Source organism: Seriola dumerili, unplaced genomic scaffold, assembly GCF_002260705.1.
Source record: "Seriola dumerili isolate Sdu_G_001 unplaced genomic scaffold, Sdu_1.0 BDQW01000267.1, whole genome shotgun sequence".
NCBI classification, from domain to species: domain Eukaryota; kingdom Metazoa; phylum Chordata; class Actinopteri; order Carangiformes; family Carangidae; genus Seriola; species Seriola dumerili.
The window spans coordinates 132,625-151,272 of NW_019174522.1; the positions used below are offsets into that span (position 1 = coordinate 132,625).

The following is an 18,648-nucleotide window of genomic DNA, read 5'->3' on the forward strand; positions in this document are numbered from 1 at the left end:
TGCTCAGGATGGTGGTGGTGGGGGGGGGGGTGACTCCAGGTTCAGCTGTGGTCAGAGACCAGAAGGACATGGGTCAGAACGTAAAGAAGGAAACAGATGGAGAGGAGCAGCTCACATCCTCCTCCTGCTCACACAGCAGCTGGATCCTGTGGCTCCTTAATCACTGAGTCTTAAATTCTGGTTCAGGCCTCATCCACCACCTGATAAAGAGCATGGTGTTCAGGCCTATCTGTGTGGCAGCAGTCTCACTCTTCTTCTCTGCATTTCTCAATCTGCTGTGGAAGCAGCTTGATTAATATCTTTCCTTGTTATCGTCACATGCGGTGTTCTTGGCTGCCTGTTGCTAGGTTACATGAAGCCTCACTTAAGCATAAGTGACTGCTGTGTGTACACATGCGTGTTGTCTCAAGCTCTACAACACAGGAAGTCACTTTTGAATCCAGATGATGTGATCAGACGGACGCCAGGGGCTGTGGTGTGAGGCAGAGGAGGAGGAGGATGGTGTGAGCAGTGGAGGATTAAAGACGATGAAGGCCAGAGCAATACATTACATCACATCTGCAGATCAGACAACAACGAACACCATGATCATACCACTGAAGACTCAATCATAGACTCATGCACTTGAATGCCAGCATTTCACAGGGATGGATTTCATGTTCACATCTTGACGTGGTCAAACTGCTACAACATATTGCTCTGGTGGTAAACGACTGAGCAAGCGAGCTAGCTTAGCAACACCATTAGCAACACTGCACACTGAAGAGTGGCAAAAAAAAGAGAAGGAGCAGAACAGTGCCAGTGGGAAAGGATAATTTTTTTTTTGTTCAGTTTTAATCATTAAAATTATGACCATTGAATGCATAACCATGCCACAAACAACAACTAGAGTCACTGTCTTTTTTTTTTTTTTTTTAACTAGTATAAGATTATCTTCATTATGAATTCATTTATTTTCATCTTTGATATTTCTTCAGGTTATAACCAATGCTGCAAGACTATACACAGGTCCCACAGAGGGGACCTCAATGTACTCACACCAAGAATAAGAGAGAGAGAGCTCACAATGGTCAATAAGTGCACAAAAAAACATTTTTTTTCTTTTATCTGAGGTTAAAAACACTGACAAGACATCCATTGTCAGGCAATGAAATGACAGAATACTGTTACTGTAAAACTAGACCCTTAAAAATACTGACTGTATGCAGCCGAGACCTCCCTGAACAGGACACGAGTCTGGAGGAGACACCCCCCGCCCGTCCACACTGATGGTCTGTGTCAAAGTCAGCTGCATCTACACGACACAGAGGAACAGATTCAGACTCTGTTTGTGTCGTTGTCAGACGTGTGACAGCTCAGTGTTAAGATCACACTGTGTTTACATGACACTGCTTGTTGATATGGGAAACCTCTTTTACAGCTGACTTGTATATTTTATATTTAACCGAACTCTCTTTAAATCAGCCAATAGATCCACAAGCATGTGACAACAGAGACACCTGACGCTCTGACATTATCGTGTGTGTAAGTACAGCTTTGGCAGGAAGCTGAGGCTCAGGACCCGCCTCCTTCAGACTCAGTGACCAATAGGAACCCAGGCCCCAGGCTGTTCACCTTAATGGTTTCACATATATGTATATCTTTATACAGAGCTGATGTGGGTGCGGCTCAGACTGACCACCACAACAGAAAAGAAAACACATCTGTTTGTAATTAAATGATTCACATTTAAAAAGTTTCAAAGTTGATCATAAACAGTGAAATGATGTTGAAGGAAAAGAGCAAAGAGTTATGGCTCAGAGTGACGGTGTGGTGGAGTGTGTGTGTGTGTGTGTGTGTCGGTGTGTGTGTGTGTGTGTGTGTGTGTGTGTGTGCTGGTAGCTTCATGAAATCAAACCAGTGTCATCACCACTATTGTCATCATCACCTTCATCATCAGTACAGTGCTCACCCTGAGCACAGGCTAAACCCTCTCTGTCTCTACTGGCAGGTAGAGAGTCACACACTCACCTTCCTCTGACAGCTCAACACAACCTTACAACACAAACATAACGTCCCTGATGCTGGTGATGGACTCTTTCACATCACTCCAGTGGGATCAACATCACCCGCAGACAAATCTGCAACAAGTTTAAATAAAGGTAAGATTCAGTCTGAGCGGATTTCTGAGGATTCTGTAAAGTTGCATCCAAATAAAACAAAGTGAAAGCACCTAAAGGTCTGAAGTGGAGCTCATAACCCGACCCAGTAAAGTAACCCACTCTGAATCCACAAGCTTATTGGCTGAAATATCTTCATTCATCCTGGTCATCAGCAGTAACAGTGGAGCTGCTTCCTTCAGCACCTTCTACTTTAATCCTCTCATCCCACTGCTCCATCTCTCCACCCGTCCACGTCAACCCCCCTCACATACACAACCAAACTCTCCCTGCAAATCCTCATCCTTCAGTGAAGCCACTTCATGCACCACCAGTAACACCACCCTCAGATCCCAGTAACACCACTCGCAGATCTCAGTATTCCTCAGTCCACCAGTGACCAGCTTAGTGTTGGTGTCGATGGTTTGGTGACATCAGGACAGAGAGAAAAGAGAAGGAGCGAGGACACAACTCAACCTGATGACTGCTGGATGGAGACACCTGTGTGTGTGTGTGTGTGTGTGTGTGTGTGTGTGTGTGTGTGTGTGTGTTTGTGTGTGCAGATCCACTGAAATACAGAGTCATTACATGAAAATGTAAAAGTGATTCAACCCCCCCCCCTCCCTCTTTAAATCCCCCCAACGCTAAAATTACACAGAAACAATACTCATAAAAATGTGTGAGAAAAAAAAACATCATTCAACAGGACACGTTAAAAAGACTTTGTGCTGTTAAGATGTGCTGTGTCTGAGGACAGTTACAAGTTTATACAAACTGGAGGGGTGGGGGTGGAGGTGGGGTGGGGTTGGGTGGGGTTGGGGTCCTGCTTCGATAGTTGTTTTAATAACTTCTCCTCTGAACAGACGCCTGACATGTGACATACAGCAGAGATATAACAGGATGAAGAGGATTTATTTGTGACATCAATTTATCAATCAATATATGATCTAATTATCATTGTTACAGTTAACTATTGAACCTGATTAATAATCAAATGACCACCATGCTGCCTGTGTGTGGAACAACTACTGAAACTGGGCTCCAGATGAAGAGGTCACAGAGGGGAGGGAGAGGAGGAAGGGGGAGGGAGGGAGAGGAGGAGGAGGAAGAGGAGGGTGGTGGTGGTGGCGGTGGTGTGGAGGGTGAAAAAGGTGGGAAAAGGGGAGGGGAGCAAAGCTACCCATATATACCTGGGAGGTACACGTTTCCTCTGGGACATATTTCTCCGTAACACCATCATCAGAAAGTGGTGAAACGACATGACACAGCGTAACCATCATACCAACACCACCTGTGAAACACCGACCATTCAGCCACATCTAGTGTGTGTGTGTGTGTGTGTGTGTGTCTGTGTGTGTGTGTGTGTGTGTGTGTGTCTGTGTGTGTACTGAGGCTGTTAAATGATGAGCTCATAGAAACCAAAGCCATCCCTGTGTCTGCTGCAGATTGTTGGCTTCAGTTTGTCATGTGGCTCTCAGCGGCGTACTGTGTCACATGACTGACCCTGACACAGGAACCTTTAATCAGATGATTCTAATTAAACACAGAACATTTCTTTGGGTTCGCCTCGTTAGTTTTTGGTTTTAATGTTCACTCACATGTTCTGTACTGAGAACAGATTTTACTGCTATTTTTAACTAGTCAGCTAGTTTTGACACAGCTAACCAGTTGCATTCCTGGGTGTTGAGGATGCTGGGGGTTAAGGGTTAAGGGGTGGGTTGGGGGGCCTTTGCTGAGCATGTGCTGAATGTTTCCTGTCACTTTAAGGCAGGTGTCAGGAGTCAAGTGTGTGGAGCAAACCCACATACAGGATGCTAATGTGTTAGCATGGACTACTGGAGCCAGTGATCAAATGCTGACATGGGGATGATGATGGTGTCTGTGTGTTCATCATTTCTGCCTGCTCGTGTGTGCTTGTGTTGTTTTTTCACTTGTGTTTATGGTGTCTGCCACTGTGTGTGTGTGTGTGAGAGAGAGAGTGTGTGTGTGGGTGTATCATCTTATGTGTCTGACAGGTGTGTGTGCATGTCGTTTCCCGGAGCGATGTGTTTATGTGTAAGCGTTGAGGCGTTCTTTGGAGCGTGTAGAGTGGATGTCGTGCAGCTCCTGCTCCTCCTTCGACTTGATGTCCTCGTACTTCTGCATCCGGCTGGCGTCCTTCAAGTAGCCCCAGTTAGCAGCTAGAGCCATCAGGAAGTGGACCTGGGGGGTACACAAACCACACCAGACCAGTATTTTATACCGATGCTCACTCTTCATTGTGTTTGCTGCTTTTGTAAAAAACAAACAAACAAAAAACAATGAACTTTCCTGTTTTCTACAAACAGGAAATGATGCAACCGTCAAACCAGCTGCTGCCAATGAACCAGAGACTAAATGTCATCAGGCGAAAGAAAAATGTTTTTCTAGACGAGTGGTTCCGACCTTCTTCAACTCATGGCCTACATCAGACCATGACAGTACGGAGGCTAAATAATAAGTTCTCAGAGCACTCTTTATTTTAATGTATCAATCAATTCTATATTTGAACCAGATGAAGGATTTTAGTCGTCGGACGTCTGGATCTGAAGTTATCAGAGAAACAAGCTGAGGAAATGTTAGACAGCTCAGCTCCCAGCTGCTGGAGACGTCCTGTCCTGTGTCACTGAACTTTACCATTAATTTTATTAAGTGTTGTTACTGGTTATAATCATCTGCCTTGACTCTTTAATTTTTATTTTTTCTGATGCTATCAATTTAGTTTCTCCAGTTTTTGCCATCAGACTGAGATAGAAAACAAGCATATGATGAGTTTTTAAACATTTAGAAACATTATTTATATTTATATAATTTTTTTAATATAATTGCATCTTTTCATGATCTTCTCATCTTGATGTGTTGGCCCATTTGCAACACCTTTGTGGACCACCAGTGGGCCCTGGGCCACAGGTTGGGAACCACTGGTGTAGATCTTCCAGTCACTGTCTCGCCACCACACACAATATTGTCCGACAGTGCAATGCAATTAGGAAGCTGACCTAAGTGCATTGCACTGTGGGACAATATTGTTTGAGATACCTGAACACTATGATCTATGATCAGATCAAATCAGATCAGATCAGTTCTTCTATTAAAAACGGATCAGTTACTGATAGGATATTTCAGCTCATCATGACTCACTCTCTCTGCTCTCATAGAACTGCGTTTGGTCTCAGCTGTTCTCAGTGAAACCCATCAGTGTGACATCAGTCAGCAGTTAAAGGTCCAGATGTGTTCCTCATACTGGGGACTAGAACAAAGCTCAGAGTCGAGACACCTCTGAGTGGTGATGGTAATGTTGCTCTGCAGGATGAGGAAATAGGCTGCTGTTTACAGCTTGTCTCTGCTGCCCCCATGTGGCCACAGATCTGATATTGCAGGTTAAAATTTGAATGAAATTAAAATGTCGTATATAAACGAGTTAGTCAGAACCAGTGTAAGATGAGTGTAGCTCACGGAAGCAAGAATGCATTGATTTCTAGTAGCAGCTTGCTGAGCTCTGTTGCCCCATGATGACCAAATTCAGGACACTTATTTTTATTTTTTATTTTTTGACTTCATCTTCCACAGATCCCTCATGAGGACATCCTTTCAGCGTTCACCACTGCTCCTCACTGTTGGAGCTTGAATCAAACCGGGGGAGATGGAGAGTGTTTTTGGATAGACTCCACCCCCCACCCCCACCCCCCTGTGACTGGGCAGGGACAAGCAGTTACAAAAAACAGATGGATGTATGTTAATGTCCTGCTCTTTGGTGGACAGGAGACAGAGATACATCATGTGACAGCAGTGGTCCTCTCCCCACCTCAGATACATGAGCAGCCTGGTGACTCATCGTCTGTGTTACTGCACTCTCTCTCTCTCGCTCTCTCTCTTTTTTCTCTCTCTCTCTGTGTATCCCTCTCTCTCTCTCTTTTCTCTCTCTCTCTCTGTATCCCTCTCTCTCTCTCTCCCTCTCTCTTTTCTCTCTCTCTCTGTATCCCTCTTTCTCTCTCTCTCTCACTCTGTGTATCTCTCTTTCTCTCTTTTCTCTCTCTCTCTGTATCCCTCTTTCTCTCTCTCTCTCACTCTGTGTATCTCTCTTTCTCTCTTTTCTCTCGCTCTCTGTATCCCTCTTTCTCTCTCTCTCTCACTCTGTGTATCTCTCTTTCTCTCTTTTCTCTCGCTCTCTGTATCCCTCTTTCTCTCTCTCTCTCACTCTGTGTATCTCTCTTTCTCTCTTTTCTCTCTCTCTGTATCCCTCTCTGTATCCCTCTCTCTCTCTCTCACTCTCTCTAAGGCCTGCTTCTATAATTTGCTTGTCTAATGTATAATGTGTAATAAAGTGAAAACCCCCTGAAGACAGAAAATGTGGATGAACACAGTAAAATACTAGAGGTTTATATTAGAGAGCAGAAGAAGAGACTGGTGCGTTTATCCTGCCGTAAACTTCCCCCACAGGTTGCAGGTCAGCCCCAGCCCCACAGCCAATCAGATGTAAGAATAAAGGCTCTCACCATGGCGATGACAGCAGCTCCTGCTCCTGCCAGCGCGCACACAAACAGATGGAAGGTCAAATCCAGCTGCAACACACACACACACACACACACACACACACACACACACACACACACACACACACACACACACACACACACACACACACATTATTGTTATTTTGAGTGGAAGTTAAGAGTTCTCAGGTTGCAGTCACAGATTATCATATCTGTACCATGGTCCTCCCGGTCCCTCTCACCTCGTTGGATTCACACATCTTGAAGAACTTCTCGGACCCTGTGCACACCTTCCTCTCCTCAGAGATGGTCACTGCTCCTTAACAAGAAAATAACATCATCAGCACAAACACTCTGCTTCTCATCCACCTGTGGTACGAGGGCTGATGAATGAACTGCTCAGTATGACCACAGGGCGCTGCTGGTGGGAGTGTTGAATCCAGGTCTTTATGAACCAGTGGTTTTATGTGAAATATTGTAAATGAGAAATGTCCAGTGGACACAGTAATCATTTTATTTAGCAGGTGCAGTTTGTGGGTTTGGACAGTAGATGGCAGCACTGCAGGTGTATGCCTCGTTCTGTGTCTGTTGGTTGAATGTGGAGAACATGGTGGACAGTGTGGTGACTGCACCAGGTAAAATCATACACAACCACTACAGTATCTGGTTGGAGGACAGTGAGGCCTGTATCATGTGTCAGCAGTGATAGATATTGAACCATAAATCACTGTGTTCTTATTACCAACACTCTACTGTTAATACTGCAATACACCCAGTGACTATTCACTTAAAATGAATATGCACTAATAATAATAGATTTACAGTCTATTTCAAGCTCCCATATAGACGAAAAAGGTAGATGTCCATGTGTTTGATTATAAAGCAGGTCTAGGTTCTATATTAATACTGTGAAAGTATCAAAGCCTCAGTCCACAGAGAAATGCACACAGCCTGTATTCAGAACCTGAGCCTTAAATCCAGCCGTCAGGACTTCTGGAACATTGTGATGTCACAACAAAACAGTCACCAATTAGACCAACCATCCAATCAGGATTTGGTTTCTCTGAGTGTTTACCTGAAATCTGCTATATTTTTATTGGATCACTCAGACAACAGTCAGCCAATCAGAAGAGAGGCTCAGACCCTCCTGTCTTCTGATTGGCTTTCTGACCTGTTGTTACTAGAGCTCTAGAGAGAAGCCTGAGAGTGTAACATTCTGGATTTTTGTCATGTTTCCTGTTTTATTTTGTAGTGTTAACCTCTTGTGTCATTTCAGTTTCCTGTGTTTTCCCGCCTTCCATCAACCACACCTGCGGCCACTCACTCACCTGCCCCTGATTACCCTAGTACCATCCCTGTCTATATACTTACCCACCAGCTCCTCATGCCTTTGCCAGATTGTCTTTGTTTCCCTGTGACCTGACCTTCTTGGATTTACTGTGTGTTTTCTCAGTGATTTTTGAACTTTGCCTGTTTCTTTTCAAATTCAGAGACTTTGCCTTTTTCCTGTCTGTTTTTGTTAGCCCTTTTGGATACCTTGTTTGTGTTTTGCTGAACATTAGTAAAGACAGTGATTTTTATTTGGAACCTCACTCAGTTTCCTGTGTATTTTCTCTGCACCTGAGTCCAAGCCTTACCAGAGTTGTTACAGAGAGAGATGAAAAACTACATTGAGATGGGAAGCCCCAGGTGGGCGGGGCTTGGTACATGACTGAGAGCGGTGACTGCTTTGTTGCGACATCACAGATTTCCAGAAGTCCTGACGGCTGGTTTTAAGGCTCTGTTTCTGAATACAGGCTGTGTGCATTTCTGTGCAGACTGAGCGCTTTCATACTTTCACAGTATTAATATAGAAGCTAGACCTGATCTATAATCAATCTACACATGGACATCTACCTTTATACTATATAGACTTTTAAACCACCATCAGTCCTAGCTGGTTCAGATCAATCTTCCCTCCTCAGTGCCTGACCTGGGCTCTTTATTGTCCTCACAGCACATGGCTCACTCCTGGCAGTTTGGCAGTTTTTCGAGCCCTCACAGGTTTTTCCATCGTGTGTGCCAGTGTGGTATTAGTGGTGAGTCGCCTGCACTAAATGGGTGGATGCTCAGAGTGCGTTCTGTCAGAAATCAAGCAATTCAGAGAAAACCGGGTACCCAGGATTATGAGGAGCTGTATTCCACCTCTCTGGCCAACTGACACTATTTCAGCAGCAGAGCATACACTGTGCTGTAGCAGATCAGCAGGTTGTCTAATAAATCCCAGAGAGAGGACAAAGAGATTTTTCTTTCCAAGTGTTTTCAAACTGTTGTCAGGTAACAGCTCCTCTCAGGCCACAGCAGCATGGAGGCAAACGAATGAGGCAAAAAAGCAGGTCAAAGTTCACCAAACTGAATTCAGAAGCCCCTGAGTCCTCTGTGATAATTACATCCAGTGTCTGATTCATGTACCACGTACCAAACTGACGTAGGTCCAGGCACAGGTTGGCTCCCTCCACCAGGCTGGTGTTCTGACACATGGACCAGACGTTGAAGTACATGAAGACGGGCAGACCGGTGAACGCCGTCACTCCGAGCCACACCAGGAAGAACAGGTAGGCCAGGAACATCAGCTGCAGACACAGGCACACCACATGAGGAGTCACTCATGTGGCCAGCAGGTCATTATATACACATATGATCAGGTGACATCTCTAATACTGCATCCAGTGCAAGTGCAGAGTCATTTATATAGTAAAATACAAGAATACAATATTTCTCTGCAACCTTCATTACTGTTGTTAACAGCTCCACCAAACAGTGATTTTACCTCTAAGCTTCTCAATAAATATTCAGATGATCCAATATCTGACCAATAATCAAAGATCAGAGAAAAAGTCTACAAGTGAAACAGGTTTGTGAATCAGAACTTTCCTCTGTCATTAATCACCTTGAACCCCCCCTCACATTAATCTGTCTCTGTTAACACTATATAACGAGAGGTGCTGGGGTGAATGAGATGTGCTGAGATTGCCAGACCACTGTGCGATTTTGGATCAAACATAGCGGCACCCTGCTGCTAGACAAGACTCCTGTTGCTTTCCAACACAAAATACTGCAAAACACTTCAATTACCACTGAAAATCACTCCCAGAAACCACAGACGGACAGCCAGGACGACCTGGAAAACTTCATGGTCAACTAGGGATTGATCGGCTGCTGATCATTATCAGCCAATTTTCATTAAAAGAATGCGATGGGTATATCGGAATTAATGCTTCTAGTCACTGATACACAGATCAGAGATCAGATACGCAGGGCTGCAGCCATGTTCTGAGGCATATTTATTTTATTTGTTACATTGTGTTATTCAGTTGTCCTTACTGAAGGATAATTGTTGCATTGCTCTTGGGGAGTTTTTTGTACTGCTCTGTTGAACAAAGTCAGAGCATGTTGTTGAATTTTGTGGTCCTTTAATCAGGTTACCTGCCACCAGTTGGAGTCCCAGTTCACAACAAAACTAAACAGACTGACCAACCGCTTAACCAGCTGCTATCACAAAACACAAAACATGATTGGTATCAGCTGTGGATTGGTTGATCTCACCTATACATGATCGGCATCACTATCAGCGGTATAATAACGTGATCGGGGCCTCCCTATCGTCAGCTGCTACTAAAGCCTAGCAATGGAGCACCCCAACAACCCATATTACAAAATTTACAAACCAGCTAAGAAAAGAAAGAAGGTTTCATCAACTGATACCAGTGATCTACAAACCAGATATACAGGTCCATATTCTCCAATCCATAAACCAAAAACCGGACACATGGCTTAAAGCAAGAAACTTTCTGTGCCTGAAATGTGTTTGGGAGTTAGCTGTAGGCTAGCTGTGTAGCTATTTCAGAAAGACGAAAACACCAAATCTAATGGTTTCTCAATGTGAAACTTGAAAGGTCCCAATGGAAGAAAAATACATTATCTATTTACCCATTCCTCAGTTGGAAACCATAGTCTGGTAACTGTATCCAAGTCCAAGCACAAGTTTCAAAGCCATAAAGAGTAGCCTATCCAATACACCTGTCTTTCACCTTGTTCCTCTGTCGGTCTCTAAACAGTGTTTGTGACATAATCAGCCTACTGTTGTCAAACCATTGCCAAGTTAGTCCAAAAGATTGATGATGATATGAAAACAAAACGAATAGCCTACTCATTGCAGTGCTTTTTCAAAGTAGCGCAGTCATGTGTGTTATTGAGCTGACACCTCACTGAGCCAAAGTGTAAATAAAGGTTTTAATTATTAAAGTCGGTCTACTTGATTAATACATAATATAGGGTATAGGGTAGCAAAGCCACTCCTGTTTAACATCATTACTTCACAGTGTAATACACAGACTTTTAAATCATATTGTCAGTCAGATGCCAACTGACAGTGGGATATTTATCCTAATAAAAAAAACAAGATTGTTGCGAGAGTACACACCCAGCACCCTGATGCTTTCATTGTAATATTGGGGGATTTTAACCATGTCACTCTCACCTCTCACCTGACTGGCTTCACTCAGTATGTTGACTGTCCCACAAGGGAAAATAAGACACTGGATCTGTTGTATGCAAATGTCAAGGAGGCCTACACTGCTTCAGCTCTACCACCACTTGGCAGATCAGATCATAATCTGGTTTTTCTTCAGCCTTCCTACAAGCCCTGTGTACTGATGCAGGCTGCAACCACCCGCTCATTCAGGAACTGGACCCTGGAGGCCAGAGACTGTTTTGAGTGCACAGATTGGAATGTCCTGTTGGAGTCACAGGAAAATGATAAAAGCAAAGACCCTGACCTTGACAGAATGGTTGAATGTACCACAGACTACACTAACTTCTGTATGGACACTGTAATACCAGCAAGGACTGTACACTGCTTTCCAAGTGGAGAAGAGGTCAGAGCTAAATCATACTACAAGTTGAAGTTTAGTGGTGGTGATGCTGAAGTCATGTGACCGTATTGTAGTGGTTTTACAGTCTAACATTTGCGTTTTACTTCTGCTGATTGTATTGAGGCTTCAAACATCATAAAGTGGTGTTCAATAGTGAAGATGATCCTGCTGAACTAAACCTGTCAGGATCATAACTTGATGTTTATTTTCTCTAATAATCTAAAAGACAATAGAAATATCCCATTGGCTTTTAGTGGAGGGAACCAGGGTGATGCTAAACACATATATCCAGCAGCTCTTTATACTGGGTGGATAAAAGAACAGGTAACCAGATAATGGTAGGTCAGATAATGTAAAAGCTCAGCTACATGCACATTAGTCACATGAATCTTAAAAAATTATGCACAAATATACAGTTTTTCAGAAATTTCAGTGAATTCTTTAAACACTGGTTTTGAGGGGGAAACTGTGTAGTTGTTGGGGACTATTCTTCACGGTGGATTAATACACGTTTGGTGCTCCAGTGAGAACTTCCAGCAGCAGGACAGTGTGTGTGTGTCCTTTAATTAGATAAAACTTGCTGTCAGTACCCTATTTATTTGATAGAATAGTAATACAGCTTCAAATATCAATGTATTAGTTGTGAGGTTTTCTTACAAACGCAGTGAGGCAGCGTCCACAGGCGGTGATCTTGAACTCTCCATACAGGTCCCTGATGGCTCCGGTGGTGAAGAAGCCCTCGACCAGCAGCAGGACGCCAAACACAAAGAATCCAGCTGCAAGGCCGTAGATGATGTACTTCAGGATGTCGATACTGTGGAAAGAACACACACACACACACGCACACACACACATTTGCTGTATTCATTTTCATGCATCATCTTGAAATGTTATTTGTATCCTTATTTAAATCACCAAACAGGTCAGAGGCCATACGAGGTCAACTGGAGGGTGGAGGGAGAGGGGCTGGGGTGGAGGGTCACAGGTTGAGGCAGTGTGAGCGTCTTTACAACCTGAGGACCTGACCTCAGTCAGCCACAGCTGCACCCAATGAATAATGTTGTCAATATATCACTGGCTCCTGCAGCAGGACAGTAGGAAAAGCCTATTGAACCAAGCAGGTCGGCCGCAGTGAGCTCAGCCAGCAGCTTATGGAGCCAAATTAGAGCCAATAGTTTTGTAATTGAAAAACTAAAAATTTGAAACTGAAAGTTCAAGTTTTGATATTGAACTTTGAAAAATACAGTAATGAAATAAAATGATAAAAAATGAAAATAGGTGTAGGAAGAATTTTTTTCAGGTTAAATATTTATTTGCATGTTTCACTCTCTAATATACTGTATATTTTTGATATTTGAGGTTTGTTATCAGTTGCAAATCTTATTTTTTCACTTTTAGATCTTTTTTTCACTTTCAGATCAAGACTCAAGTGAGTCTCCACACACCGACAAGCAGGAGGGAGAGCGCACATCAAAAACATCCAGTATTGATCACTCTCAGTTCAGAGTAAGTCATAAAGAAACAAGAGACGTCTAACAGTTAAAAACAGATGAAAGAGCCGAGGGAAGACCAAGAAATGTCTTCCACCGTCACTGTGCAGAGCCACAGAGGATGATATTCCCCTGTTGGAGTACACCCTCATACTCTCCAGGGATCCGACCCAGAACAGTGATATGCCTGTGAAACAGCTTCACACAGCCAGTGTGGCAGGCAATGTGGTGCACACACGGGGAACAGTGAAACGCAGCCGTTCACACAACATGGCAGAGCACCGCACACACAAAGAGCTGAGCTGCCGTCCCTTTGGATCCTGAGGCGTGAAGGCCCCACAGAGAGGGCAGATACATCACTGACTCTCTGCAGACATTACTGTAGAGCACAGCTGTTGTGATGGACAGACACTGAACTGGAACCTGATCCAGGAGTTTAAGGGGGGGCGTTAGCCAGCGTGAGTAAAACCAGCGCTAAACTCTACTGCATGACGCTGGAAATGTTTCATCAGAGGGTGACTAAACACCGATCTGTCACCGAAGCCCTGATGACAAAATACTGGCAGCGAATGTTTTAAAATCCCTGTCCGGCAGCAGCTGGAGGAGAGAGAGCATGTGAGGCAGGGGACACTATGGGGATAATGCACACAAAAGCCAGAGAGAGGCCCAGCCTTCCTGAGCGTTCCTGTTCAGCACTGTTTGCTCCTCATTCCTGAGAGAGGGCGAGCTCGTGACGCAGACGTTTCCCACGGGCGGCCTTATGACGGCCATTGCAGGCACAGACAAACAAACAAATCCCCCCCCCCTCCCCAGGACGTTGATTCTGCAGCAGCCATGTCACCATCACACAGTAAAAAGGTTCAATATTCAGTTAGTAGTATCCTCATCTGTAGCAGGCAGCATCAGCAGTCGTTCAGGTAAAACACCACTCTCATTCCCACCCTGCGTGATGGTTGCGCAGCCGTCTCCACACAAAAGGTGGGTGGAGTGGCAGGTGATTGTGCTGGTGCTGAATCCCCTGGAACAAGAAGCATGATAATTTCCTGTTTTTCAGGATGGAGACGCGAAAATGCGAGTTTTATAGATCTATGGAAGTGAACCAGTTGCGCTGGTGAGCACGTGCCAGCGCCGGTCCGACCGTCAATATGTGAGACGGCATTTCCATTCTGGATTTGTTGAACAGTGATAAATGGAGGACAAGTCTCGACCCACTCGTCTTTTTCTGAGCCAGGAAATGAGGAGATTTTCCTCTGTCTGGGGAACCATGGAAAGTTCCTGCAGCGCTGGTTGAAGAGTGAGGGGTCCTGGGTTGACAGGACTGTTTCCAGAATCCTGCTGGACTGTGGGAGTGGGTTGAACTGCATTGTGTAACCTTGATCAGCCTGTCCATACAGCTGTCCATTAACCACACGCACCACCACTCTCAGTAATGCTCTAAGAAGCGGGCCCGCATTTTTCCTGATGCCTGCAGCTGTCATGGACATGAGACAAGCCCCTGCTCGAGCAGCGGGGCGAGATGCAGCTGCGGCGGCTGGCAGGGTGTCTTGCCGGTGATCAGAGGAGCGCTGAGCGCGCACCTAAGGGAGACGCAGCCAGACATTCCTGTAAATCAGCTGCTGCCATGTTGTGGTGCAGGCACACAGGTTGAGGATTCTACTGGTGGTTTTACTGAGCTCATCAACAACAAATCTGTACAACAACGTGGTGACTAACCAGACTTAACAGACCTAACTTATGTATACACAGACCAGCTATTCACTATCTCAACCAATAACAAACAGTCTAGACCATGCGGCCTCCCAATACTAGTACCAATCCAAAAGTTTTCTCAGGATGGGAACACACACAGGAAAACAAAGATGGCCGAGAGCCCCCATTTTGTCACAACCTAGTTCACCAGTGTGTGACAAAGCGGGAGACCACACAAGAGTCTGTGCATTTGGCAAATGATTTAATCAAATAAAGTATAAATATGGATTATGGTTCGTAGTCTGCAGGTCTTGGAAGCTTAACACGTCCAAGGTGCCCCCTCCACCACTGAATATCTCTACTCTTGATGTGGCTGTTCTGTGACCAGGTCACTGAAGAGAAATACGTGGGTATCTGGCAAGACAGCACTCTGTCTTCCTCACATCACATGAGCAGTTTACAGTCTAAGGTCAAATTAAAATGAAGCTTTTTATACAGAATGCGTTCCACTTTCACCGCCCCTGCTAAATGAACTCTTGTCCAGATGACCGTCCTTCCCGTGTTCGATCATGCTGATGTTGTTTACAGATCAGCCTGTGAGGTTTTCTTCAGAAGCTTGATGCTCTTTATCATTCTGTTATCCTGCTTTCTACAAATGCCCCTTTCAAAACACACCGCTGCACTCTCTGTTAACAGGCCGTCCTTACACACCCGTCGTAACGTTCACTGGTTTATGCTCATATGCAAAACCCTCCTGGTCCTATTTGTTTCACTGTAACATTTGCTGCCCATAACACTCGTTCTGCTCACCACATTCTGCTGGAAGTCCCCAAAACAAACACTGTACTTGCTCAGTCATGAACTGGAACCACCTGCAAAAAACTTTAAAATTGGACAATTTTGTTCCCAAGTCAGTTTTGAATGACTTTATTATGGACTCTCTCACTGACACATGCAGCTGTTTCATGACCCAGTGACATATTCAAACATCTATCAGCTGCTTTCTGTCCTCCGATGCATGTATCTTTGTTTTTTTTTGCTTCGTTGTTTCCCTGTTAGTTTATTTTTGTTATTTGCTTTTCCTGTTTGTTTTTGTTGCTGTTGTTTTGCTTGTTTGGTTTTTTGTCTTGCTTGCTTTTTGCAATTTTGTTTTGTTGTTTGTTGCTGTGCTTGATTGTTCAGCCATTACCGCTGTGCCTCTTATCTACTGTTTGTATCTTGCTGCATGTGCATGATACTTTTACCTGATGCCGTCGTCTGTTAGCCACTTACCCATGCTCATGTTTAGACTGTGTGTCTTTTATGTAATGTTTCTTCTGTGTGTTGCTGTCTTTAACTTTATACCCTTTTAGTTCTTACAACCTTTTCCCCAAGCGGCTCTTGCCTTTGCCACTGTAAATAAGAATTTGTTATATAAAGGTAAAATAAAAGGTCAGTATGTTGGCAGTGTCTGTGTGAGCGAGCGGTAAGGAGTGTGTGTATGCCTGAAACACAATATACAGAACCAAAAAGAAAAGGTCAGTCAGCAGGCCAGGGAAGAGACTGAGACAATGACCTCTCAATTACCCGGGAACAGGGAGCGCCAGCCAGAAACAAGGGGACAACACAGAGCTACGCCTGAGTCCGTCACAAAGCTCATAATGTAGCTCGTCTGAAATGCCAGACTCAGACGGTTTCAGGTGAAGCCTCGTCTCACAGTCTGTCAGATTCTGCCTGGAAGCTGCTGAAGACCAGGAGCTGATTGACTGGACTCAGCGAGGGTGAGGACCACGGTGTAGGTGGGTGTGGACTAAAGTGTCATGAGGGATAAGTCCACTAGCTAAAGCCTTAAAGGGTGAAGCCTATTGTGCTGCCACATGTTTATCTGCCAGGCTTGAGCTACTCATCAGATGATAGGGGCTCTGCTAGCAGTCGAAGGAAATGACATCGTTGCATACTCAGGACTGTGGATGGTAGTGGTTATGTTGTTGTGGGTGTTTTCCTGTGTTCTCTGCTAACACTCTTTTAGTGCCGTGATGGATTATGTTCAGCAGATCTCAGGTCTGTGAAAGTTGATTTTCTCAGGAACTCAGCTTGTGACTTGTGGCATCAGTCTAATGTGAGCTAATGCATTTTGAAATCTAAAGTTATTGTGCTAAAAAAGAAAACCCACAGCTGAAGAGAAATGAAGGTAAAAAGTCACTCACATGGTGAACACATCCAGCGTCTCCCCTGGAGCTCTGATGACTTCAAAGTAGTTCTGCAGGATGGTGACGGTGCCGCTCAGAGCCTCATGGCCACACCCACAGAACAAGGCCACGCCCATGTAGAGGAGGATGGTAGCTATGAGAGAGGCCCAGGGCAGACTGCCCACACACCGCTCACAGCACTCCTTACAGCCTAAACACACAGACAGAAACAGGCGTGATGTTAGACAAGCATGTTTAACATATTGATGATGACTGTTGTTCAATTCAGGTGATTCAGAGAGCTGATCGATCATCAAATCGAACCAGTGATACTTCAAATTTCAGTTTATTTACATAAAGCCACTATTGTAGACAACTTTGAAGCTCAATACCCTACTGTCACTCATATACAGAAATGTACTGCATCTGTAAGTTTTAATAATTTAGATTGTATTGAGTGTGAAGTCCTGCGATGTGTGGGTGAAAGTTTGTGTGAAAAGGGGGGAGTGGTGATTTGCAGAAACACTCAGGACCTTAAAGACATTTTTATCCTTAGGGTCCTGAGTGTAACTATTCTGTGTACATTGTGTAATATAGACATATCAGGAGCTGAGGTTTCAAATTCCAAAATTCCACAAAAAATACACACCCTTGGCAAAATGTATGCTGTTTGCATTAACACGGTCTGTGTGAAGTGGCGGTGAAGGTACAGTAGAAGATCATTTTACAGTCATCTATGAGACGATCTACTCTGACTGTGCAGGTACAGATGGAACAGGTGTCTCGCTTTATAGGAAAACTGTCAGTACAGGTGTGATCTCTGGGCCCAGACAGATATATCCTGGATATATACAGCTCATCCTAAAGACTGGACTCATGGGAAACTGCTGGCCTAATTCCTACAACTCTGAGCTGTTTAAATTTACACTGATCTGGCTCTTTACAGGTTGAGGCTGGTGAACGCTCTACTTTCACTCATTTATTGAGAAAATAACATGTTGTTTGGATCAATCCAGAGCAGCCACCACCACAATGCTTCTGTTGAATTGTTGTTCCACTGTATTAACTGTGGAGACAGAAATCAAACCCGGGACTGTCTGCATGGTTAGAGAGCACAGGCGTGAAGTGAGACATCGTACAGGTGAGAACTGCTCTGACTGCTCTGCTGCTTTAAGTTTTGTGTCATGAGAATTTCTCCTTTGCTGAGATCATTACAGTGTGTAGTTTTATTTTGAAAAAAAAGAGACATTTATTAGGTTCTGAACTGTGTGACAGATGTGCATTTATTGGGAGGAGGGTTGTGGATCAGAAGATAAGTTGGTATCTGGTGTGACCATTTGCCTCATGCAGTGACACAGTGATCTCCTTTGTACAGACAGTTGATGGGGTTGTTGATTGTTGGACTGCTCCTCTTCAGTGGCTGTGAAGCTGCTGGATACTGACAGGAAGTGGATCGTGATGTAATTAACGCAGATCCAGATCCTCTCAAACCTGCTCAGTCCATCACACTGCAACACGATGGAGGCAGATGGGCCCCAGGATCTCTTCACTGTGTGTTTGTGTGTGTGTGTGTGGGTGTGTGTGTGTGTGATACGGTCAGTGATTCTCAGTCAGAGCTGGTGGAGATCGTCTTGTTAGGTATATGGTATATGTGGACATGAATAATTAGTTCTCCACGTGTGGCTGTGAATGATGCTGCAGTAGCTCGGGTTGTGACTGTGATTCACTCACAGAGAGAT

General features: G+C 44.4%; 1 protein-coding gene across 1 annotated transcript in view; it reads right to left on the minus strand.

The window, feature by feature from the left end:
* Positions 1-4,136: 4,136 nt before the first annotated feature.
* LOC111230450 (neuronal membrane glycoprotein M6-a-like) overlaps positions 4,137-18,648 on the minus strand; it is a 30,543-nt gene continuing 16,031 nt past the window's right edge. Inside the window, exons 2-7 of the mRNA XM_022757193.1 lie at positions 16,928-17,120; positions 12,220-12,376; positions 9,108-9,261; positions 6,892-6,968; positions 6,653-6,718; positions 4,137-4,340 (exon numbers count right to left, since the gene is read on the minus strand). Coding sequence (XP_022612914.1) covers positions 4,188-4,340; positions 6,653-6,718; positions 6,892-6,968; positions 9,108-9,261; positions 12,220-12,376; positions 16,928-17,120 — 800 coding nt within the window. The 3' untranslated portion in view covers positions 4,137-4,187. The remainder of the gene's footprint in view (positions 4,341-6,652; positions 6,719-6,891; positions 6,969-9,107; positions 9,262-12,219; positions 12,377-16,927; positions 17,121-18,648) is intronic.